The sequence below is a fragment of the Notamacropus eugenii genome, chromosome 5 (genome assembly GCF_028372415.1).
Source record: "Notamacropus eugenii isolate mMacEug1 chromosome 5, mMacEug1.pri_v2, whole genome shotgun sequence".
In the NCBI taxonomy this organism is placed as follows: domain Eukaryota; kingdom Metazoa; phylum Chordata; class Mammalia; order Diprotodontia; family Macropodidae; genus Notamacropus; species Notamacropus eugenii.
The window spans coordinates 68,334,478-68,357,037 of record NC_092876.1 but is presented as its reverse complement, the minus strand read 5'-3'; the positions used below and the strand labels follow the sequence as shown (position 1 = coordinate 68,357,037).

Genomic DNA, 22,560 nt, shown 5'->3' with positions numbered 1-22,560 from the left:
ATAAGGAAAAGAGTATTAAATTTAGAATGAGACCTGACTCTACCTGCCAAAAACTGTTCACTTAACTCCTGGGTCTAGAAGTAGTTCAAAATAGGAAAGTTACTCATTTCTCTTCTCCTTTCCAAGTCAGTCTCCTCCAGGAAGTCAACAAGCAAAAAGGTAGGGCTATGGATTCAGTAAGTGGATATTTAATGTCAATTTCTGCCAACCTTCTCCCAACCATAAACAAAACTTGTCTCGCACAGTCCTTCTCTTTAAACCTCAAGCTTCAAGAAGGAAGAATACAGGGTCTGGTGTGACATCTAGCATACAAGGAATACCACTAAGATTTGTAATGGAAACTGAAAAGACTTCAATTAATGAACCTGGTCTAAACCTCTCTGGCCTGCTAACAACTTCTACAAGATTTCTCAAAAGAAAAAAAACACAAACAGAACTTCTGAGCTAGAAGGGGTTCAGGGGGTTCTAGAGTCATATAATCCAGCCCACACCTGAAAAAAGAATCCCCTCAACCACAATCCTGACAAGAAGTGGGTCATTCAGCCTTGTACAACTTTAACATACAACACTTTATGGTAATTCCTGTTAAATCTCAAATTGGGTTGGGTCTAGCATATCACTCTGTTAAGACCATTTAAAATCTTGATACTGTCACCTGGTACGTGGCTGTTTTGAGTTCTGCTTTATCTACAGATTTGATAATCATACCGGTCTTCATCCAAGTCACTGATAAAAATGTTGAGAATCAAGGACAGTACTCTACGTCCTTCCATTTTGACAAGGAAATAAGACACAGTACTCTGGGAGTTACTCCCAATCAATCATTCCTCAATCAGCTCCACCATTTATTATCTATTTCTCAGAGACATCACACAAGTCCCTTGTTCTACTAATCTAGAGAGGACAAAGACCAGTGAATGTGCGAATAAAGGGATTCCCTTTACCAAATAATGCAACTACCTACAACTTCCACTAAGTCATCATGCTTCTTACTAATCCAGTACACTTATGGAAAAAAAGTGAGGTCAATTTATATTAGTTTTTCTTAATAAACTCTTATTAGCTTCGAAAGATCACCATATTCTTCTCTAATAAGAACTCAAACTACACAAAAAGACCTAGAAAACAAATGGAAAAAAGTTATTAAAGTAGCTAGGTGACACAGTAGACAGCAATGGACCTGGAGTCAGGAAGATATGAGTTCAAGTCCAGTCTCAGACACTTACTAGCTATATAACTCTGGGCAAGTCACTTAACCTCTGTTTGCTTCTGTTTCCTCATCTGTAAAAATGGAGGTAATAGCACCTACCTCCCAGGGCTTTGGTAAATATAAAATAAGGTAATATTTGTAAAGCATTGCACAAACCTTAAAACGCTGTACAAAGGCTGGCTATTATTTTTATTACTAGAAATCAGGTTAGTTCATTAAGATGACGCATAAAGAAATAGCATGGCTATTTAGGGGTCAAAAGGTAAACTAAAGTCATTCACTTATATTCACACAGAATGTGCTTAATAAATATTTGTTGATTGATACTCAAACATTTATTAAGTCCTAGTGTGCAGAGCATTTTGTTCCCTGCTTGGGCAGATACAAAGTTTGGATAAGACAAAGTCCTTTACCTCACGGAGCTCACAGTGTAGCAGGGAAATGAGATACATATACAGATACCTATAACACAAAGTAACATAACTACGTGAGGGGTACGAAGTGATGTGTGAGTTTAGAGAAGGGGAAGCAGGGATGAGTTCCTGGTGGTTGCAAGATTTAAATTGGGCTTTAAACAAGGAGGAATTCCATCTGGAGAGAGATGATGGTGCAGATATTCCAAGCACAGGAACTAATGAGAGGCAGGAAAGTGCAGTTGGAAAGTGAAAAGTCATTTGTTGACAGGATATGAACAGGCAGTGTTTGAAAGAAATCAAAGCTATCTATAGTCATATGAAAAAATGCTCTAAATCACTATCGATTAGAGAAACGCAAATTAAAATAACTGAGGTACCATCTCACACCTATAAGATTGGTAAATATAACAGAAAAGGAAAATGATAAATAGTGGAAGGGATATGAGAAAATTGGGACACTAAAGCACTGCTGATGGAGTTGTGAACTTTTCCAAATATTGGGGACAGCAATTTGGAATTATGCCCAAAAGGCAATAAATATGCCCTTTGATCTAGCAATACTTCTACCAGGTCTATATCCCAAAGAGATTTTTTTAAAAAATGAAAAGGATCTGCATGTATGAAAATAATTAGAGCAGGTCTTTCACGGTGGCAAAGAATTAGAACGGACACCCATCAATTAGGGAAATGGTTGACTAAGCTGTGATGTTTGATTGTGATGGAATACTATTGTGCTAAAGGGAATGATGAGCAGGATGCTTTCACAAAAACCAAGAAAGACTTACATGAACGGATGCTAAGTGAAGTGAGCAGAACCAGGACAATATTAGACAGAGTAACAACAAAATCCTAAGGATGCTTAACTGTGAACGACTCAGCTACTCTCAGCAGTACGATGATCCAAGACAATTCCTAAGGATTTATGATGAAAAATGCTGTCCACCTTGAAAGAGATGATGGAGTCTGAATGCAGATTAAAGCGTACATTGTTAAACTTACTTTCTTTTTCTTTTCTTTTTTGGTCCATGTTTCTTTCACAATGTGACTAATAAGGAAACGTTTTACATGGTTGCACATGGATAACGTTCTCAACAAGGGGGCTGAGAAAGGAGGGAGAGAATTTGGAACTCAAAAATTTTAAAAAATGTTAAAAACTGTCTTTACATGTAATTGGAAAAAATAATTAAAAAAAATAAAGCACCTCACAAATATTCTCATATTTGACCCTCACAACAACCCTGCAAGGTAGGCACTGTTACTATTCCCATATTACAGTTGAGGCAACTGAGGCAAACAGAGATTAAGTGACTTGCCCAAGGTCATACCACTAGGGAGCATCTGAAGCAAGATTTGAACTGGGTCTTCCTGCTGCCAGGAAAATGAAGGAAACAGGTAGATTTCTTCAGTTGGGAAATGATCAGAATAATTGGGTCATAATAAGGTAGGACACACATTCCTGGAGAGGCACAAAGATAATGAAAGGTGGTAGTCTTGTACACATAACATACATACCTAAGTTTGGAGGCCCAGGAAACAGGAAGGGATCTACCTATCGGATGGAAGTCTGATGGAAGAGGAAAAATATAATGATGTTCTCATTCAATGAATGTGCTAAGAGTCCTCCAGATCAAGGAAGAAAGGTAGAAAAGTCTTTCTGAATTCAACTTAAAGCATCATGATGGGATGTGAAAAACAACTAACAGAGTTTTGGGAACATGGATTCTATCCCAGCTATAAAGAGTTAACACTAATGGCTGTGTGAACATGGGCAAAGCCCTTCTTCCTGTTGGGTCTCAGTTGTCTCTTCTGAAAAATGGGGGACTGAATTCAACCCATTCAGGTCTCACCTTCTATGAACTTAGCAATGTGCCTTTAGATCAGGAGTTGGTAATAATGAGGTAAATAACTACTAAGCTATATACTGGAATTAGTTTTGTTTTACAATAAGGGAGTGACTAGGTTTGAAAGAGTGTGCTTGGGATAATTTTCTAGTACAGAGAAAACAACCAGGATTCTGATTCAGTTTGCACTAAGAGGAAGGACTGAAATAAGGAGAAAAGGGTAGGTGGAAACATTTGGGCAGCAACCACATGACAGCTTTCAGATTCCTAAAAAGAGGACAGAAATGTGCAAAGTAAAAAAAATATGAACCTCAGAGCAACAAGTTTTCAAAACTCGGGGCCATAGGGCAGAACACAGAGGGGAAAATGCCTAAGAAACAAAATAATCCAAGTAAGACTTGAAAACTTTTCAAAAACAGAGTCCTATGGATGTAGGAATAAACTGTAGCAGTATGTAGGCAGAGTAACAAAATGTCAAAATGGCCAAACGCTGAGATCTAAAGGCAAATAGGGAAGTCACAGAAAGTAGAAATTAGGCTAGATTATTAACTGGTGTTTTGAGCTACCTGTTTGGAGATGAACTTAGAGACAAATGGAAGACTAATAAATCATACAAACTGATGAGCTCCTACCAAGTGCTCAGCACAAATCAATTTTCTTTAAACAATCTCCAAGCTAGAAGAGATCTCAGAGGGCATCTGCACCCCAACTTAACTGAGCAGAAATAATGTCAAATCCACCCGACAAGTGGTCACATGCTATCTCTCAGAAGTCCCTGCTTGGGAGCTGGACAGGTGATGACCTCTCAGGGTAGCCCAGTCACCTTCTGTTTCCCCAGAACATTCATTTCTGCACCGCCCTAAAAGCTTCCCATTCACCAGTGTTTGAAGGTTTGTAAAGGGCTTTATGTATATGAGTGAATTTCATCCTCACAGTCACCTTGTAAGGTAGGTATAATGAGGACTACTCCCCATTTCCCATTTTACAAAAGGGGACACAGACTTAGAGAGGAGAAGCAAAGCTTGACTAGCATAGGTCATGTAACTGGGAGAGCTGGCATTAGAAAGCAGGTCTCCTGGTCAAGATAGGTGGTACAGGCATAGAGAGGATGGAGTTGGCACATTTCTCAAGCTCCAGGAAGGTCAGAGTTGATCAGAGATCGACACTAAATCTGGCATTAATATGGTGAGCCCACCAGAGCTAAGGAGTGGGGAGCAGGGGGGTGGGGAAGGAAGGCTTCCAGTTTGGCTAAGGAGGGTCAGAGTGGCACAGGTAGGAAAGAAAGCAGGTTAAAGCTGTGTGCTGAGCAGCAGCGGGATCCATCAGCTGGTGAGTGCTACTGTCTTTCCAACCTTGGTGAGACAGGGAGGGGAGGAAGGAGGCAGACAGACAACAGGCAATCAAGTCTTCTGACTCCAAGACCTCTTTCTGACAAAATGAAAACTCTCTCAACCAGTAAAAGTGTTCAGCAGGCCCTAGGGAAAGGAAATTGATGAGAGCTAATTGGAAAGAAGTGGGTGCTCTGAATAATCTTCACAATCTTCTTGTTTTCAGGCAAAAAAATCAATGTGACTGGTTCACCAGGATGAGGACCAGAAGTGAGGGGTGCGTGAAGGGCCAAACTAAAATAGGGAAGAAAATGGCTGCAGAATATTTCAAGAGTTAGACGTAAACCAGCAAAGCTTAATGACAGGTCCAACAGGCACTGAAAGCCCTGGTGGCTGTTAGTGGGGGTAAAGCCACTACTCAGGATTTTAAAGAAACTGTGGCTGGCAGAAGAGTCTGAAGCCTGGGAAAGTAAAGGAGGGACAAGAGGAGAAGGAGAAATATACTGCCCAACTGAATTTTTTCTTTTTGAAAGAAAAAGGATGTTACTAGACAACAACCAGATTTTGAAAGAATACCCTATAACTGTGTAATATGTCACCATTTTCACATCCACGACCTCATCTGAGCCTTAAAACAAACCCTGAAATACAGGACGAGGAAGGATATAACTGCAGTTTTACAGATGAGGAAATTCAAGTCAGAAAAGTTAACTGATTCCTTGTCGAGCACTCTTTCCATCAAACAAGGCTACTTCAACAAAGTGGTCTCATAAGAGTAAATCTGACTAAATCCATTTCGCCTCCTTTGGGCAATTCTACCTTCAGGACATCTCTTAACATGCCTGTTTCTCTCCTGACACTGGTGTTCACCCTGTGGCAGGCCCTCATCACCTCATGCCAACCAGCCTGCCGGTAAGTCTGCCTGCCTAAAGTCTCTCCCCACTCCAATCTAACCTCTACTTAGCTGCTGAATTAACCCTTCCACTCACCCAATCAATAAATTCCAGGAGCTCCCTATTATATCTAGGATGAAATATAAAAATCTCTGTGAAATTAAAGAATTGGATTGAATGTCCTCTAAGGCCCCTCCCAACTCTGACATTCTGTATTCTTAGCTCCTCTACAACTTGAATGATCTGTGATTCTAAACATGTAGAGCCATGGAAAGTCATAAAACAGCCAAATCCAGGATTAGGTAGAGAAGAGTTGCACGGTCAACAGTCCTTCATTCAAGTAATAGAGAAGAACATGAAACACAGATAATGCAGAAATAGTTTGTACTTGTCTTCTGCCATCATTTGGATTTTGCAGCAGTTTTACCTTTTTAGTTCAATTGACAAGGAGGGGTGGGGGGAAAGGAGCAGGAAGTGAGGTAGAGGTGTAACTGACATTAAAGGGAAAACAAGTCCAGTTCTGAAAAGGTGTTCTAAGCAGCCTACAGCGGGTTCCCATTTGGCAACTATGTTAGTGGTTTGAACTTTTACCTGTAGCTCAGCTTCTAGGCCCAGCCGCCGGATGAAGGGGTCTGTGACATGGTAATGCCGCTCGAAGCTCAATGCACCCCGCTCCTAGAAAATGGAAATTAATCCAAGGTTTTATCAATTCAGTTTAGCAAGTCTTTCCTGAAGCATCTATTACATATCCAACAGCGTGCTGAGTAGTCTAGGAAATACAAAAGAAGACAATGAATGGCACCTAAGGAGCTCATGATCTACTGGGGAAGAGGGCTATCATGAGCTTCCAAGTAACAATACACAGAAAAAAACTCTTAAAATGGCTTTAAGTAGCTTAAAAAATACCAAGTATTTCCCTCCCTTCTTTGCAGAGGTGGAGAACTACAGGTATGAAATGTCATCTGCTTTGGCATCAGACTGTCAGATGAAACATAAGTGCTGGCTATTTTGCTGTTGTACTTTTCCCCCTTTCTTTTTATGCTTTGTTACCAAAGATGGTTTGTTGGGTTAGGGAAGGGATATATTTGGAAACAACATGATACAACAACAAAAGACATCTATTAAAAACTCTAAAAAAACCCATGCCAGGTATTATTTACTACTAAAAGGTCAGCTAATATACAATCAAGTGATCATAAAAAAAAACAAAAAACAAAAAAACCTCCTCATGTTGCTATAGCACCTCTGGGATAGGTTTTGTATATCCCCATTTTACACATTAGGAAACTGAGGGCCAAGCAAGGCTATGTGAATTATTCATGGTCACACAACTGATAAGGATCAGAACCAGGTACTGACTATAAATTCTACAGGTATTTGCAGAAGATACTCAATGTAACCAAAATAATGCATACTTTCAAAACCCAATTCTTCCTCCTCACTCCCTTGGTTCTGTTGAGTAAACCATTGTCCTCCCAATCATTCAGTTTATAAACTTCATGGTCATTCCTGATTCTTCTTTCTTCCTCGGGAATAAATAGTTACCAGTATCTGTCACTTCTACTTTCACAGTGTCTCTCTAATCTATTTCCTCCTTTCCACTCCGATGGATACCACTCTTGTTCAGTTTCCTCATCTTTCCCCAGAACGACTGACGCAGCCTCCTGATTGGCAGCCCTGCCTCCAGTCTCCTCCTTCTCTAATTGCTCCTTTAGACATTTTCCGTAACGCACAATTCTGCCCAAGTTATTCTCATACTCAAAAACTTTCAACGGTTGCCTTCTGCCGAGGTCAAATAAAATGCAAACATCTTAGCTTCATATTCAAGGATCCCACAATCTTTCCAAATGATCTTTCCAGCCTCATCTCATACAGCTCCAACCAAAACAGACTCATCACTACTCCATGACACAGCCCTTTCTCTCCAATTTCACTGTCTTTGTCCCCATGTCGGAAATAGGTCCAGGTACCATGTACTCCACTAAATCTTCCCTGACTCCTCTCTCCTCCCCCAGATAGAAGTAATTCCTCCCATTTTACCTAACCTCTTCTTTGTATTTAATTTTATTTTTAAAAGTTGTGTGTTTTTTAAAAGCTTTTGTTGTTATATCCCATTCATCTGCAAATATATCCTACTCCTCCCATCACCTAGCAAGTTATCCCTTGTTACAAAGACGACAAAAGAAATCAAATCACTGCAAGGAGCAATCTTGACTCCAGAGAACTGTTGAAGAATCTCACTTCCTTCCCTTCAGTGGGAAAGAGTGGATAACATCTGGGGTGAGATGTACACTGTTAGGCAAATGCTCCATTGTTTATTTAATTGTATTTTTTTTTATTGGGCAGTGCAACACTGGATAGAACACCAGGCCTGGAGTCAGAAAGATCTGAGTGCAAATCTGAGCTCAGACACTTATTAGTTGTATGACCCTGGGCAAGTCACCACACACCCTCTACCTCAGTTTCCTCATCTATAAAATGAATGGGAGAAGGAAATGGCAAACCACTCCAGTATCTTTGCCAATAAAACCCCAATGGGGTCACAAAGAGTTGGACAAGACTGAAAATGACTGAACAAATTTCTTTATTACAAAGGAAGTTTCTATTAAGGGAAAAGCAGTTATTGGGAACTGACAGCAATGTTTTTTCCCCAAGGAAACAGAGATGAACCAGCTTAGCAAAACCAGCATGTGACACCAAATAAAACTCTCATGCTCACTATATCCTCCACACCCCATTCTGTCATGAAGGGAAGGAGGCTGTGCAGGGGCTCTTGGGTTTACTGTTAGGTTTACACAGTTGTCCAGTGCTCTCTTGGGTCTGCTTCCTTCCCACAGCATTGGTTCCTGTCTTCCAAAGCTTCTCATTTCTTATGCACGTATTCTTATGCATATTTCTTATGCTCTCTCATCTGTGGTAGAGCTGTCTGTGAATATGTCTCACTTCCCTACATGACTTGAAAATCTGTGACAGCAAAGACTTCATCATTTTTCATCTTTGCATCACCCAAAAACCCTGGGAAGAGTAGTCCCACCCAGACCACATGTCCCCACGTCCTGATTCCAGCCAATCCCAGACCTGTCATCCCAGGAAGAAAGGCCACAGGACAATGACACATGGCAACTGCTTAGGAAGTGGAGGTAGGGAGCAGTCACAACTATTGAAGACCCAGGAAAGAACATTTTCTCCATCAAAATCCTTTTCCATGTCACATGGTTCAACATTAGAAATGGAGAGGATCTTATCAGTGGAAGTGCCATTAAAGAAGGTATGCCCATCTGCTTGTCTCTGCACCCTTTCCAGGACTCACAGCTGAAACCAGGCCTTAAGCACAGTGCTTTACACATATTAAGTGGTTCACAAATACTTTTTTCCTTCTTTCAGCACCAAGCACAATGTGCCTAGCACATAAAAGACACCCTTTTTTTAATGAAAAAATAAACCTCACTGTGAGTTGGAGCATTAGGAAAGGAAGAGTTAGGGCTTGAACAGGCTATGGAGATTTCTGTCAGGTGAGAAGAAAGACATACCTATCTATGTACATCAACTCACACCTCTGGGACACTCTGAGAAGGCAGGTTTTCAGAATCCTGAAGTCTAGTCTTTCAAAGGTGCCAAAACCCCTTCAAATCACTTAATATTTATTAGCATGACTATTTACCTACCAATACATCCCTGTGGCATCTCTAAAACACCTGCTTACGATCTCTTTAATCCAGTGGCACCACTTGAAGACTTTCTCTAAGGAGGTTCCATTCCCTTAGTATATCTAGCTAATCCTCCCCATCCTAAGCTCTCATCTTCACTAACAGCACTCTTGAAATCTTGCCTCTTCCATATAGTCTTCCTTGGATTAATTAACTAGAGGAGATTTAGTGAATTCCTAGCATCCCAAACTGTCTGGGCAGAGACTCATCCTGGGATGCCCACACTCCCCAAAGCACCCTCCTACCCCCCATATATCCACGTCCTGTATGTGATACAAATATATCAGAGCCTCATCGTAATTTGACAATAGCATAGAACTCCATCTGACATTTAGTTGGGCCCCATATCTGAGCATTTCATCATTTTGTTATAATACAATCCTACAGCAGAGACAGACTCTATATAGCAAAGTACCAGTGTAATTGCTGATGCCCATTCACCTATAAGTTTAAGATTTTTACTTGAAATTGGGAGTTCTTAGGACACAAGGCTCATCTCAGTTAAACACACTTGTCATACTAAGCTCCCACTATTTTCAGGCCAGCATAATAAGCACTGTGGGAAGGAGAAGATAGATTCTCTGCACTGAAGAGCTTAGAATCTAATGGGAAAAAAAACACTTGAAAAATACCAGAGAATATATGCAGGCTAAGTACCTGTGTGACCTGGGGATGAGTCAAAACCTCACTGGGTTTCAACCTCTAAGGTCCCTTCCAAGACCAAGATTCTAGGGCTAGGACTGTGACCAGGGAATCATAGCATCTTAGGGATAGAAAGGACTTCTGTCCACTACTTCACCCCCAAGTGCTCATCCAGTCTCCATTTGAAAAACTCTGGTGTTGAGAGAGCTGCTTACATACTGCCTCCCCAAGGCAGCCCATGCCACTTTTTACAGTTCCTGGATGTTTCTCTTTATCACCAGCCTAAATCTGCTTTTCTGTAACTTTCACTAACTGGGCCCATGCCAAGAAAATAAAGACACATCCTAAATGCTAAATTTGTATTTGAACATTATTATTCTAACAATTCTGCCCTGTGGTAGGAACAAGAAGTACTGTCCTCACTTGATAGGTAAAGGCATGCCACCACATGCAAGTATGTGGGGCATTAGAGTTTTTCAAATGCTTTCTCATTCATTCTCAAGATCAATAACTTAACAATAGTGATCAATATTTGACAGAGGAGGAAACTGATGAGGCTCTGAGTGACTGAGTGATGTTGTGAGCATGGCAATGATAAGATGACACACAATGCAGGCACCTGCCCTGAGGGGACACAATGAGTGAGTGAGTGTGTGTGTGTGTGTGTGTGTGTGTGTGTGTGCATGCACACGCATGCATGATGTGCATTACAGCAGCTCTCTTCAAACACCTGACAGGTTAACACCTAGAACACAGCTCCAGAGCCAGAGGGCAGAACCAGAGCCAATGGGGAGCACTTAGGGAAGAGTCTGACTAAGAAGAGTTTTCTAACAATGAGGGATGAGAACCCTTATCACTGGAGTGAAGAAATGCGTACAGCACTACAGAAACTCCAAAGGAAGCCTAGATGGCCTCTTTCAAGGGGATTTACACTTAGATGGGGTCTAAGTTAGAGGATCATGGCCATGGCCACTTAGTACATACATCCCACTCTGTCTCAGTTAACACAGATAAGGACACTGAGACCCCAAAAGTCACTGTCAGGAGAACTGTGCTAAGCTCTAGACCTAGAATTTGGTTCTATTTCTTCTGACAGAAAGTACTCTAGTGTTTCTACTATGCCCTGCTGGCCCTCCTCTGTGACCTCTAGCCCCAGGCCCCTGTGCCAGTGAGGAGCTGTCTTACACCCTAAATGCTGCTCTGTCACTGGGTATCTGGGACATCGTAATAATGCTGACGTTTACAAAGTGTTCGTAAAGAACTTTACAACACGCTATTTCATCTGAGTCTCAACCAACTTGTGAAGTACTACAGGGAAGGGAAGGGAAGGGAATAAGCATTAATGAAGGTCCTACTACAGGCACCATGCTAAGCACTTTATGGGTATTATTTCAATTGATCTTTCTCAAAGTCCTGACAGGCAGGTGCTGCTATGGTCTCCATTTCAAGCTGAGGAAACTGAGACAAAACAGAACTCAAGTGACTTGACCAGGGTCATCCAGCTATGAAGTGTTTTGAGGCTGGATGTGAACTTGGTTCTCCCTAACTCTCCAATCTAGCCACCTCATTGCCTCTAAATAGAGGTATTAACAACCGCATTTTACACTGGAGTAAACCTCAGTCCAGAGAAATGAAGTAACAGCTCATCAGTGGAGCTGTGAAGCCCCCGGGCCCTGGTGCATGATCCACAACATTGTGCTGTCTCTCTGAGTACAAAAAGTAAGTAAAGCCTCAAAGTTCGGATAAGGTAAGTGGGCAGAGGCCTGAAGAAGGCCCTTAGGGTCACTGAAGTAAAGCTAAAGATGATCTGGTTAACCCCCTAATTTTATAGGCAATAGAAACTGAATCCCAGAGAGGCAACATTAAGAAACTCAGTGGAGGCCACACAGGTAATTAAAATAGTGGATTCTGTCCTACTCTATCTCAACTATCTCAACAATAAAGCTGTCTAATCAAGATCCACCCTCCTGAGGCTGAATAGGGACTGACGCCTCTCACCTGCATGACAGCCTGGTGAGGCAATCCCATCTACTGCATTTCAGCACATGCTTCCCAAAGACCCCTTCTCACCAACTTGGCTGGTTTCTTTATTTAGCAGCAAAGTTATAAGCAGCCACATGATGAAGGGCTCCATAAAGTCAAACCCACAAGAGAAAGGGAGAGGGTATGGCACAGAGGAAAGAACATTGATCTAAGAATCTGGGGGCCCGTGTCTGAACTTTGGCTTTGCTATTAACTCACTATAGGAACATGGGAGTCACTACTCCAGGCCTCAGTTTCCTCATCTGTTAAAGAGCAGATTTAACGAAATGATCACAAAGGATCATCTATGTTAAACATTCCATATTCTGACATTCCTTTCAACTCCAACAATCTTATGGCTCTATGGGGTAAGGGACTGGATGCAGTCTCCCAGTCTCTGAGACCTGGTGATCCTGAGCCGCTTACCTTTATCTGCCTACGAATGAGGTCTCTAGTTATGTTGACTTTTGCCATCTTCTCAAAATGGGGTAGGAAAAGGGAGGCTCTAGAAGGATCTTCTGTACCCCCAAGCATTCCAGCCAAGCCCAGGACCAGGGGGCACACATGTAATTACCTGAAAAGAAAAAAATCATCATCAACTATTGGCCAGGGGGAAAAGCATGTGGATTGTGGGTGTGTAGAGAGCATTCATGTGTGTAGGTGTCAGAATCCTTCTTTGTCGCTTAAACAGCACGCTAGCTAATGACCTGTTGTCTAAGTAGAGCCTTGTTCCTCATACACTGGATGAGTCCCATTGCAGGTTTACTGAAGAACCTCGGGAATAGGGGTAGAAAGCAATGACTAACTCCACTAGGAAAGGGAAGAAATGCTAAAGGGGTTATAGGTATTTCACCAGAAATATATCACAAGGTGTTCCAAAAGTCTTAGTGCAGCTTTAAGCTATTAAAGTTGAATTTCTAACTTGGGTTCTAGTTTGGCATTGGTCTTGTGGCAGGGGGACTTTCAGAATATTTCTAGCGCTTAGTGTAATGCCTGGTAAAGGTAGATGCTTAGTAACTTCAGCTGACGGATAGCTCCAGTATTTGCCCCTTAGCTCATGTCCTCCAAGCTTCTCTAACCCCAGTCAAATCAGCAAAATGGCTAGAACAGCCACCACCCTTTCCACTGCTAAACTCCTTAGGCTGGTTCTAAGACTCCAGGCAGCCATATTACATGCTTCCATGCTACTTCTCAGCATCAACAAGCACATTCCTAAAGAAAGGTTCTCCTAGCTCTTCTTCTCCCTCCAAGTATGGGTATCCAAGATCTCGCCCCCAATTACGGGCCACATAGTCAGAAATCATGTGTATGTGTGAAGGCTACATGCATTTCTCACAACTACAAGTTGACCCAGGATGGCCTGCATGATGCCGGGGCCAGTCATTACCCAACGGGGCAATGGACAGGTAGACAGGTCCTACTGGCCTACTAGCTCTTGTGTACTAAATGGATATTGAAAGAGGAAAAAGAAGAGGGGGGGGGGGAGAGGGAGAGAGAAGAGAGTATGACTCTGTGTGTGTGTGTGAAAACCTTGGCAGCATTTGGCCGGCAGGACCCATGTACAAGGACAAGTCTAGACTTGTCCTCAGTGCTAGGCACATAGGAGGCATTCATCTTTGCATATGCCATGTAGTTCTCCTATGTTAAATGCCTGGTAAACCTACAAATGGGCAGGGAGAGCCTTGTCTGAAAATTCAGATAGGACACTAGGTGCAGCCTAATAGCCAATGAGATCTCTGGGGTGCAAGAGAAAGAACACAAGGATGCGAGCCTGAACACTGGCATTTTCATCTTCCTGCCACTGAAGAAATGACCCTGAGCCAGTCACTCCTCTTCCCACGGGGTCTCTTACAGTCCTTTCCCTGGTTCTCATGCACTTATTATGAGCTCACCATGTACCAGGCACTAGATGATAAACAGGTTACTAACATGTCTAGTGGGGCTCTCCCCACCACCTACAAACACCAGAGCAAGGAACAAAAAGCATCCTGAGATGCTGCAGGCCTTCCAACTTCCTAGGTTGGAGGGGAAGTTTCAACTCAAATGATGACCAGAAGCCAAGTGCTGTCAAGGTGCATCTACCATTTTAGCCTGTGATGCCAAAGGCATAAGCAAAAGTCTGTGCCATCACCCAAATCAATGGAGAGATTTTCAATCCCCGTTTCAAGAACAAGGCAACTGCTGAGTTTTCTGGAGCAACAGTGGCTGAGGCGTCACATTGACAAGTTATCCCAGAAGAGATTTGTCCTCAAAGAGTTTATACTCTAATGGAGAAGATGACACATAAATAACCATGTAAGGCATATGCTGCATAAATGGAAGGTAATTGAAGAGAAGGTCCTATCAGCGACAAAGACCAGGAAAGGCCTGCTTTCCTGGTGGAAGATGGGATTTGAGTTGAGGCTTAAAGAAAGCCGAGGAAGCTATGAGGCTGAGGTGAGGAGGGAGGGTACTTCAGACATGGAGTCAGGAGATGGAACATCATGTGCTAGGTCTGGCAAGGAGGCCAGTGTAGCTGGATCATAGTGTACATGGAGAACAGAAAGGTAAGAAGGGGTCTGGTTATGAAGAACTTTAAATGCAAAACAGAGGATTTTTTAATTTGATCCTTGAAATAATATGGAGTCACCAGAGTTCTTGTGCTTTAGGAAAATCTCTCTGGCAGTCAAGTGAAGGATGGACTGGAATGGAGAGAAACTTGAAGCAGAAACCAATGAGAAGTGTCCAAGGTGAGAGGAGATGAAGGCCTTTAACTAGGGTGGTGGTTGTATGCTTGGAAAGCATAAAAAGGTGAGATGTCAGACACAAGGAAGAAGTCAGACACAATAGGATCAGTGGCTGAGGCATTCCCACCCCTTTTTACTCACCTGGTCTATGATCCCAAGTGAAGCTGCCGTTCCCAGCAGACCCTTTCATTTCCTGCTTTTTTTAATACACCATTCTCTATGCCTAGAATGCTATTTCCCAAACTCCATGATATCTCCTGTTATCTTCCTAAACTTGTTTCAAGACCCAATTCAACTCAGATGCTACTTTTTCCATGAAACCTTCAGTAACCCAATAGTCAGAAATCATCTTTGTTCCCAGTTCTCATATAGAACTCTACTTCTTTCAAGGTACATGAAGTCTATTTTGTATTATTTATTTGTGAAGCATTTTCCCTTTTATATGTTTCACAAAGAATCCTATCTCATTCAATGAATGAGCATAAGGCCTGACTCATAGTAGGTGCTTCAAAAATGCTTGTTTACAGACTCATACAATGATTTACTGAAGACAAAGATCTGCTTAAAAGATCATTTTTGTTTAACCTCCATCTCACAGATAAGAAGGTGAGGCCCAGAGAAGGTAAATGACTTTCCCCAGGTCACATAGTAATGGCAGAGCCAGGATTCTTTGAGTTCAATCTCAGAGAAGCCTCTATGAGTCCTAAAGTTCTGTAGACAAACAATCTGGATACATTTCCATTCAGAGATTATAACAGCTCACATTTAATCTCACTGTCAGGAATTCATACTGGGGAGGTATGAGAATAGCAAATCTACCAAGCAATAGTTTTTTTCTTTCTAAGTTTCTCAAACTCAGGTACTACAGATCAATAAATCAACAGTTAAGTCAGCTCTTATTAACTATTAATTAAAGATTAATGCCTGCTTTCACATACACAAAGTACTTTCTATAAGAAGGCTCTGAGCAGCTATTCTCCAATATGTTAGCTTATAAACCTCAAAGAAGTGGATTTATATTGAGAAACTTGGGACAGGTTACTACTTAAAAGTAAGTATAATTAACACACTTAAATATGTGACCATGGGCGAACTTTCCTCTTAGCAGTGATAGACAAGTACAATACAAAGTCATCTGCCTGGACACTCAAGGTTGATCCTGTGACCTCTTCTAAGATATCCTCCTTATTCTGTTGGCCTAAAGTCATCTTCCTTCTACAGTCTTCAGTTTCTGCATTAGCAAGATGAAGGAGGTAGCCTATGTGATGTCCAAGTCCCCTCCTAGCACCATGCTTCACAAAACGTGGCACATAACTACTAAGGTAAATGAACCTTATGTGCTAGGAATCAAATACCACCAAGGAGTTCTGGATAAGCAACAAGGGGTACAGCTGGACAACTAAAGAAAAGATGAGGGGGCTGTGGTAGACTGTAAACTCAAACACACAAATGCCATTTTAGGGCGTATTTAGCACTATGTCCAAGGCAAAATGGATAATAGCCCTTTCACCCTGGTAGACCGTATCTGAAGTACAGTGTTCTGGAGGTCACATTTTAGGAATGACTTTAACAAAATGGAGGCCTTCTGGATGGGGTAACCAGGAGGTGAAAAGCCTACATTGTGCCATAGGAGAGTTGGTTGAAGGAATTGGTTATGTGTAGCCTGGGAAAGAGAATATTCAAGGTTAATATGAGGGTTGTCTTACAAAGTATTCTGGATGGGTTCTCATTTGGGAAAAAATTGATTTGCTCTGCTTGGCTCCGGGCAGCAAAAGGAGAAGCAATGGGAAGAAGATGGTAGATTTAGGTTTGACATAAGGAAGAACTTTCTAACTATTAAAGCTTTCCAAAAGTGGAAAATAATGGGCTGTTTCATGTTGAGGCCAGATAACTGCCTGGAGGGGAGGAGTTATTTTAGAGACAATTCTTATTCAGGTACAGATACTTATCCAGGGACTAACTGACCTGGAAGGTTTCCTTTCAATTTTGAGACTATGTAATTTTACATGAGATTGTCTTATTTGCAAAGGATCTATAGAGAGTTTTCATGTCACCTTTAAGGCTACCAATTCATCTCAGTCAATGATAAGTTAGGTAACCTTTTCCCTTGTTTAGAATCATCTATTCTAAGAAATACTTTACTTTCCAAAGAACTTTTGATAAAAACTGATCAATGTTGTCTCAGCCCTGAAATGTTTCTCTGTGATTTGACTTTTAAGATGCTTGTCTCTTTGTAAGAATTTTTCCTTGAGGTTCTTAGCATTTTTATTTTGAATGCTCAATACAGTTTCTCCATTCTTCCCACTTTCTTCACCCCTCTATTATCTGGAGGTAAGAGGAGGTGACAGAAATGGATGTCTATTTAATAACTTTATCTTTTCTCACCACATTTAAGACAGCCTGCTCTTAGATCTTGCCTCACATTGCGGTGGGATTAGTTAAGGTGCCACTCCTAGAAGTTTTTGAAACAAGTGACTGGGAAGTTCCAAAGCTGAAATTTTATCCTCTAAACATGGTCATGATGGCAGAGGGACTTGGGAAAATCAAGGGGAACAAACAGAAGCCCCTTCCTTTATACTGGGGTTGGTTTCAAATGCAGCTCTGCCAGAACAAGAGAGAATCACCAGGACCTGAACAGCTCAGCGTCAACCAGAAGTGCAGTTCAATGACATGCTACAAGCAGCAAGTTCCTGTCAGCCCAGTGGAAAGCTGGGTTTAGACGAACTCAGAAGATGGACAGCACAGCAAAGCAAGACAAAGACCTCAGCAGCCCATACCTGCCCCACCACGGTTCAGGGCTGTCCTTCTCGGCACCAGCACTGTCTTGTCAGGGCTCCAGAAGAGGTGCCCGCAGTCCTGGGACAAGAAGCTGCTCCTCATCTAGTGGCAGCCCTGGTAATCCAAACTCTCAGGTACTTGTTCTTAAGTTTCAGAGGTATTATCCAAAATAGAATTTGCACCTCAGATTATCACTGACTTCCCTTTTGAGGAAAACTGCACCAATCTGTTAAGTTCTGCTCTTTTTTTTAAAGACATATAAAGAAACAAAACCAGGAGAGAACCCATTGCAACTGCCCTTCCAAGAGAGTCATGAGATAAGGATTTTCTTTGCCTAGGTCCTCCTACACACATGTGGGACACTCCCACTTACTTGACATGTTCTAGGGCTATATTCAGCCCTCAAGTTTTTAAGTTATTAGTCACTAATGCCACAAAGCCCAATGTAGAGCTTACAGCTATTACTAATAGCACAAAATGCACTCTGAAACTCAAGAACATGGGACAAATCAGGAGGGGTTCCTTCACCTTCCCCTACCACACCATACACAGTGAACCACTAAGTACTCTTCTCTCCCCAAGCCTACCTGCCTGCCTTAAAGGGGTGTCCATTTCATACCTAGCATACTTCAAGATAAACTTAAATACCCATAGCTCAGTCAAAGGTAGCAAAAGTCCTGTTAATACTTTTAAAATTCAGCAGCTGGAGATCCTGTAGCAGCAGTACATAAGCCTGTAGACTAGACAAAAAAGGTGGAGAACATATACTAATCAGGAGTTCTCAAGTGATCAAAAGCAGCAGCCTAAAGAAACAGGGGTGATTTGAGAAAGCAGAGAATGAAGGCAGAATAGGGACAAACTATTCAACTGGTCAACATTAGAGGAAAGTCAGACATTGAGACTCTTCCTACCTGGGCCCCACTGATGATGCACGATGCTCCCGTTCTCCAGTGTTCTATTCCACAACAGTAACTTTTAAGTTTAGAAAGAAGAAAAGGAAAAACAATGTTTAGAGTTTAAACACCAAACCTTAGCTTTGGACTTGCTTCTGCAGATGGGCATCCAAAGTACTAAAGATCCTCGACAGTCAGAGGGACTCAAGAATAACTCCCAGATGCCTCTGTACAAAACGGCACTACACAAAAGCAGTCCAACTTTTAATGAACCCCTGCTAAGAGTTTCCTCTAGCAATAAAAACTAGAGTCCTCTGACAGGTTTAGGTTAGAGCTGTCATAATCAACACAATAATAAAATTGTCACTAACTAGAGTTTATGCAATACTTTAATGTTTGAAAAGTGCCTTCATCAAAATAACCTTAGGAAGTGAGTAATTCTTATAGGTGAGGAAACTGAGGCTGGGAGATGCTAAATGATTTGCCCATGATCACTGTGAGCTACAAGGACTTGAAAAAGAATTTAAATCCAAATTGCTGACTCCAAGTCCACGACGCTACTCAATAAACCATGCTGCTGATATACAACATGCTATTCTGGATTACCCCAAGCCAGGTCTATGCTATTAGACCACAGGATGGCAGCAAGAGAAGGTAAAAATATAATAATTTAGTTATTCCAGTTTCTATATGCTCATCTCTGTATAGTGCTTCAAGATGAACTCAGGTTAACCTTACTCCTCCTGGAGAAGTCAAAAGAAATTGCTTACTCTGAAAGAACCCCAGAATCAAAGTGCCTAGCACCAAAACAGTAACTTTTTCTTCAAAAATCTACTACAATGTTTAACATTAAAAAAGGTCTAACAAGAACCAGTTAATTGATGGTAAATTAAAGAGAGTCTAGCTATTAAATTTAAAAACAATAGTTCTAATCTGAACTCTCAAACATGAGAGGCAGCCTATTGTCATGGAACTAGAGAATGGATCAAGAATCAGGAACCCTAGGATCTAATCTTGACTTTCCTAACTCATTCCCCCCTCCTTGAATTTCACTCCTTTGTAAAATTAATGAATTGTGACTAGATGGTCTCCAAAATCCTGATGGGTTCTATAACAGTGATTTTTAAGAATCACACAATAAGATAATAAAATTGAATTTGATACAGTCACAAAGACTCCTTCCCTATCATCTTAATGAGTTGCTGGATTAGCCAGCTGAGAGAGGTAACAAAAGAGCAAAGAAAAGTGTGACTTACTTAGGGTTACTGGCTTCTACCTGTTTGAATGTCCTGATCCTCAAGAGATTTTCATGGTGGTTTTACAGATCAAGATGGGGATCACTGACCAATATTTTCTTTTGCTCTAGATTTCAGACCTTGTATACGTGAGAGATCAATTTATCTCTCCAGTTCTACCCTGTTCGACTATGCCACCTGGTGCAGACATTCACCATTCCCAATAGGCAAGAGCATTTCAAACTACTGACACAAAGTTGTGTTTTTTTTTTTAAGCAAAGTTGAACACCACCCCAATCATTGCACAGTGGGTGAAAAGTACAAAGATGTTCTAAAGAAAACATCAGAGTCCCCCAGATCAAGCCCTAAGTCTCATGCAGACGTTCGTGTAAGTTGCCAGAAGAAAAGTGCAGGTTTGATAAGTGAAACTGCAAGCTAGACCAAGGGCCAGCCCAGCAATGTCCAAGTACATTCAAAGGAACAGGCAAGAGGCTCCCTTAAGGCTGCTTCAGAAAAAAGAAGTGGAATTAGCTGACTCTCTCCCTCTGTGAAGTAACTGTCCCTCAGATTGTTTTAACTGATGGCTGTATACCTTCACACATAAAAGGTGACTTTGTCACTGGCCAGCATCAGCTGAGACCATACCTGGACAGAGTTTTAGTTCAGGGTCAGAGAAGCACAATTAAAGGGAACTTCTGTTGAACTTGAGCACACACACAGGCAAAGGAAACAGAAGGGGTCAGGTCAGTGTGGCAGCCCTCCCAGCATTTCCACCTGCCCCCTCTTCCTGAGCTCTGTGCCAGATCAGATGTCAAACAAAAACTCTGCCCAAAGTCTCGTGATTCTGGGACTTCCACCACTCTCTCAGTTCTGTCTCCTTCTCCAATTTCCCAAAGGAAGTCTCCAAAATTCCACAGACATAGGTCCCCCAAATTCCCAGGTCCTGTGCTGGTTCAACTAACCCAGGGAAAAATTTATTAAAAAAAAAATTTCCCCTTCAACCTTCTCAGGTCCATAAACTTTTATTAGGTGCCTACCATGGGTAAGGCCTGCTCTCCTTTCAAAACCTCCCTTCTTGGATCCAATGTCCTCCCTACACCTGTCCTCAGTTCTAGCATAGCCTTTTCCACACAAAGTTCATTTTTTCCCCCTTCTTTTCCACGGATCCCATCTGGGACCCAGTGACCCCCTCCCTTCTCCCAAAGTCCCCTCTCTGTTTCCCAAGGATCCCTTCTCCTCTTCCAAGTTCCCACTCTGGGTCCCAAGGACTCCTCACTTCTCCCAAAGTCCTCCCTCTGTTTGCCAGGGTCCCCTCTGCTCCACCAAGTCTCTCCTCTATTCTCCAAAGTCTCCCCTTCTAGTTGCTAAGATCCTCCTTTCTCCCTCAGAGTTCTCCCTCTGGTTATCAGGCTCTCTCTCTGCTTTCTCAAAGTCCCCCCTTCAGTTGCCAGAGTGCTTCTCTGCTCCCCCAAAGTCCTCCCTCTGTTTGCCAGGGTCCCCTCTGTTCCCCTCAAGTCTCCCCTCTACTCTCCAAAGTCCCCCTTTCTAGTTGCTTATGTCCCCCTCAGCTCCCCCAAAGTTCTCCCTCTGGTTATCAGGCTCTCTCTCTGCTCCCCCAAAGTCCCCCTTCTGGTTGCCAGGGTCTCTTCTGCTTCCCCGAAGTCTCCCCTTTACTCCCGAAAGTCCCTCTTTCTACTTGCTAAGGTCCCCCTCAGCTCCCCCAAAGCTTTCCCTCTGGTTACCAGGCTCTTTCTCTCTCTGTTCCCCCAAATTCTCCCCTCTGTTCCCCTCCAAGTCTCCCCTCTCCTCCCCAAAGTCCCCCCTTCTAGTTGCTAAGGTCCCCCTCAGCTCCCCCAAAGTTTTCCCTCTGGTTACCAGGCTCTTTCTCTCTGTTCCCCCAAAGTCCCCTCTCTGTTCTCCCCCGAAGTCTCCCCTTTACTCCCCAAAGTCCCCCTTCTAGTTGTGAAAGTCCCCCTCAGCTCCCCCAAAGTTCTTCCTGTGGTTACCAGGCTCTTTCTCTGTTTCCCCCCAAGTCTCCCCTCTCCTCCTCAAAGTCCCCCCTTCTAGTTGCTAAGGTTCCCCTCAGCTCCCCCAAAGTTCTCCCTCTGGTTACCAGGCTCTCTCCGCTCCCCCAAGTTCCCCCGCCTTCGGACTCCGGGGGTGTCGGGGGGGCGCCTCCTCTCCCCCAGGCCTCCGTCCAGCCCGGGCCGGGGCCGGGGGAGCGGGCCGGGCTTACCTGTCAGGCCTCGTCCCGGGGCTGAGCAGCGAGCGGCCGGTGCAACTTCAGGAGCCCATGTCGGCGCGGCGGGGGACAGCGGGCGGGCCGGCCCCGTCCGGCGGCAGCGGGCTGCCCGTCGTCCCGTCCGTCCGTCCGCCCGTGGCTCGCTCGCTCGGCCGGTCCGCCGCCTTAAGCCCTTCCCATGCTCCCCGCGGCCAGCCCGGCTGGGGCTGCGGGCCCCCGGCCCAGCACCCACTCCCACCGTCTGTCTCCCGCACACACTCCCGCACACACGCGCGCACACACACGCGAGCCCGCCCGCCCTCACCCCCTCACACACACGCACACACACGCACTCCCCTCCCTCTCCTCGTCTCCTTCCCTTCCCTTCCCTCCTCCTCTGTTTATCTCCGCCAGCTGTCTGGGGACCCGGGCGAAGCCGCGCAGCGCGCCTGCGCCACGCCGTCTGCGCCCCCGCCCTGCGCTGCCCCGCCGGCGCCTACGCTACGCCGACAGCGGGCGGCCGCTTGCAGAATGGCGGAGGCCCCCCGCCCCGGTCAACGTCTGCCGGGGGGCGCCTACTAACCTGCTGGTGGGAGGGAGCGACCCTCGCCAGGCCGCGGCCAATGGGCTTCGGCGCCCGCTGAGGGG

At 43.4% G+C, this 22,560-nt stretch overlaps 1 protein-coding gene across 4 annotated transcripts in view; it reads right to left on the bottom strand.

Moving 5' to 3' along the window:
- The window catches only part of WDTC1 (WD and tetratricopeptide repeats 1), a 59,602-nt gene extending 37,042 nt beyond the window's left edge, over nucleotides 1-22,560 (bottom strand). The window contains exons 1-4 of one of the 4 annotated variants that reach the window (XM_072609503.1): nucleotides 22,496-22,519; nucleotides 18,475-18,535; nucleotides 12,486-12,633; nucleotides 6,280-6,363 (exon numbers count right to left, since the gene is read on the bottom strand). In XM_072609503.1, the coding sequence (XP_072465604.1) occupies nucleotides 6,280-6,363; nucleotides 12,486-12,593 (192 nt within the window). In that variant the 5' untranslated portion in view covers nucleotides 12,594-12,633; nucleotides 18,475-18,535; nucleotides 22,496-22,519. Of the gene's footprint in view, nucleotides 1-6,279; nucleotides 6,364-12,485; nucleotides 12,634-18,474; nucleotides 18,536-21,927; nucleotides 22,240-22,495 lie in introns of those variants that run through there. The other 3 variants (XM_072609502.1, XM_072609505.1, XM_072609504.1) reach the window with 3 other exon arrangements.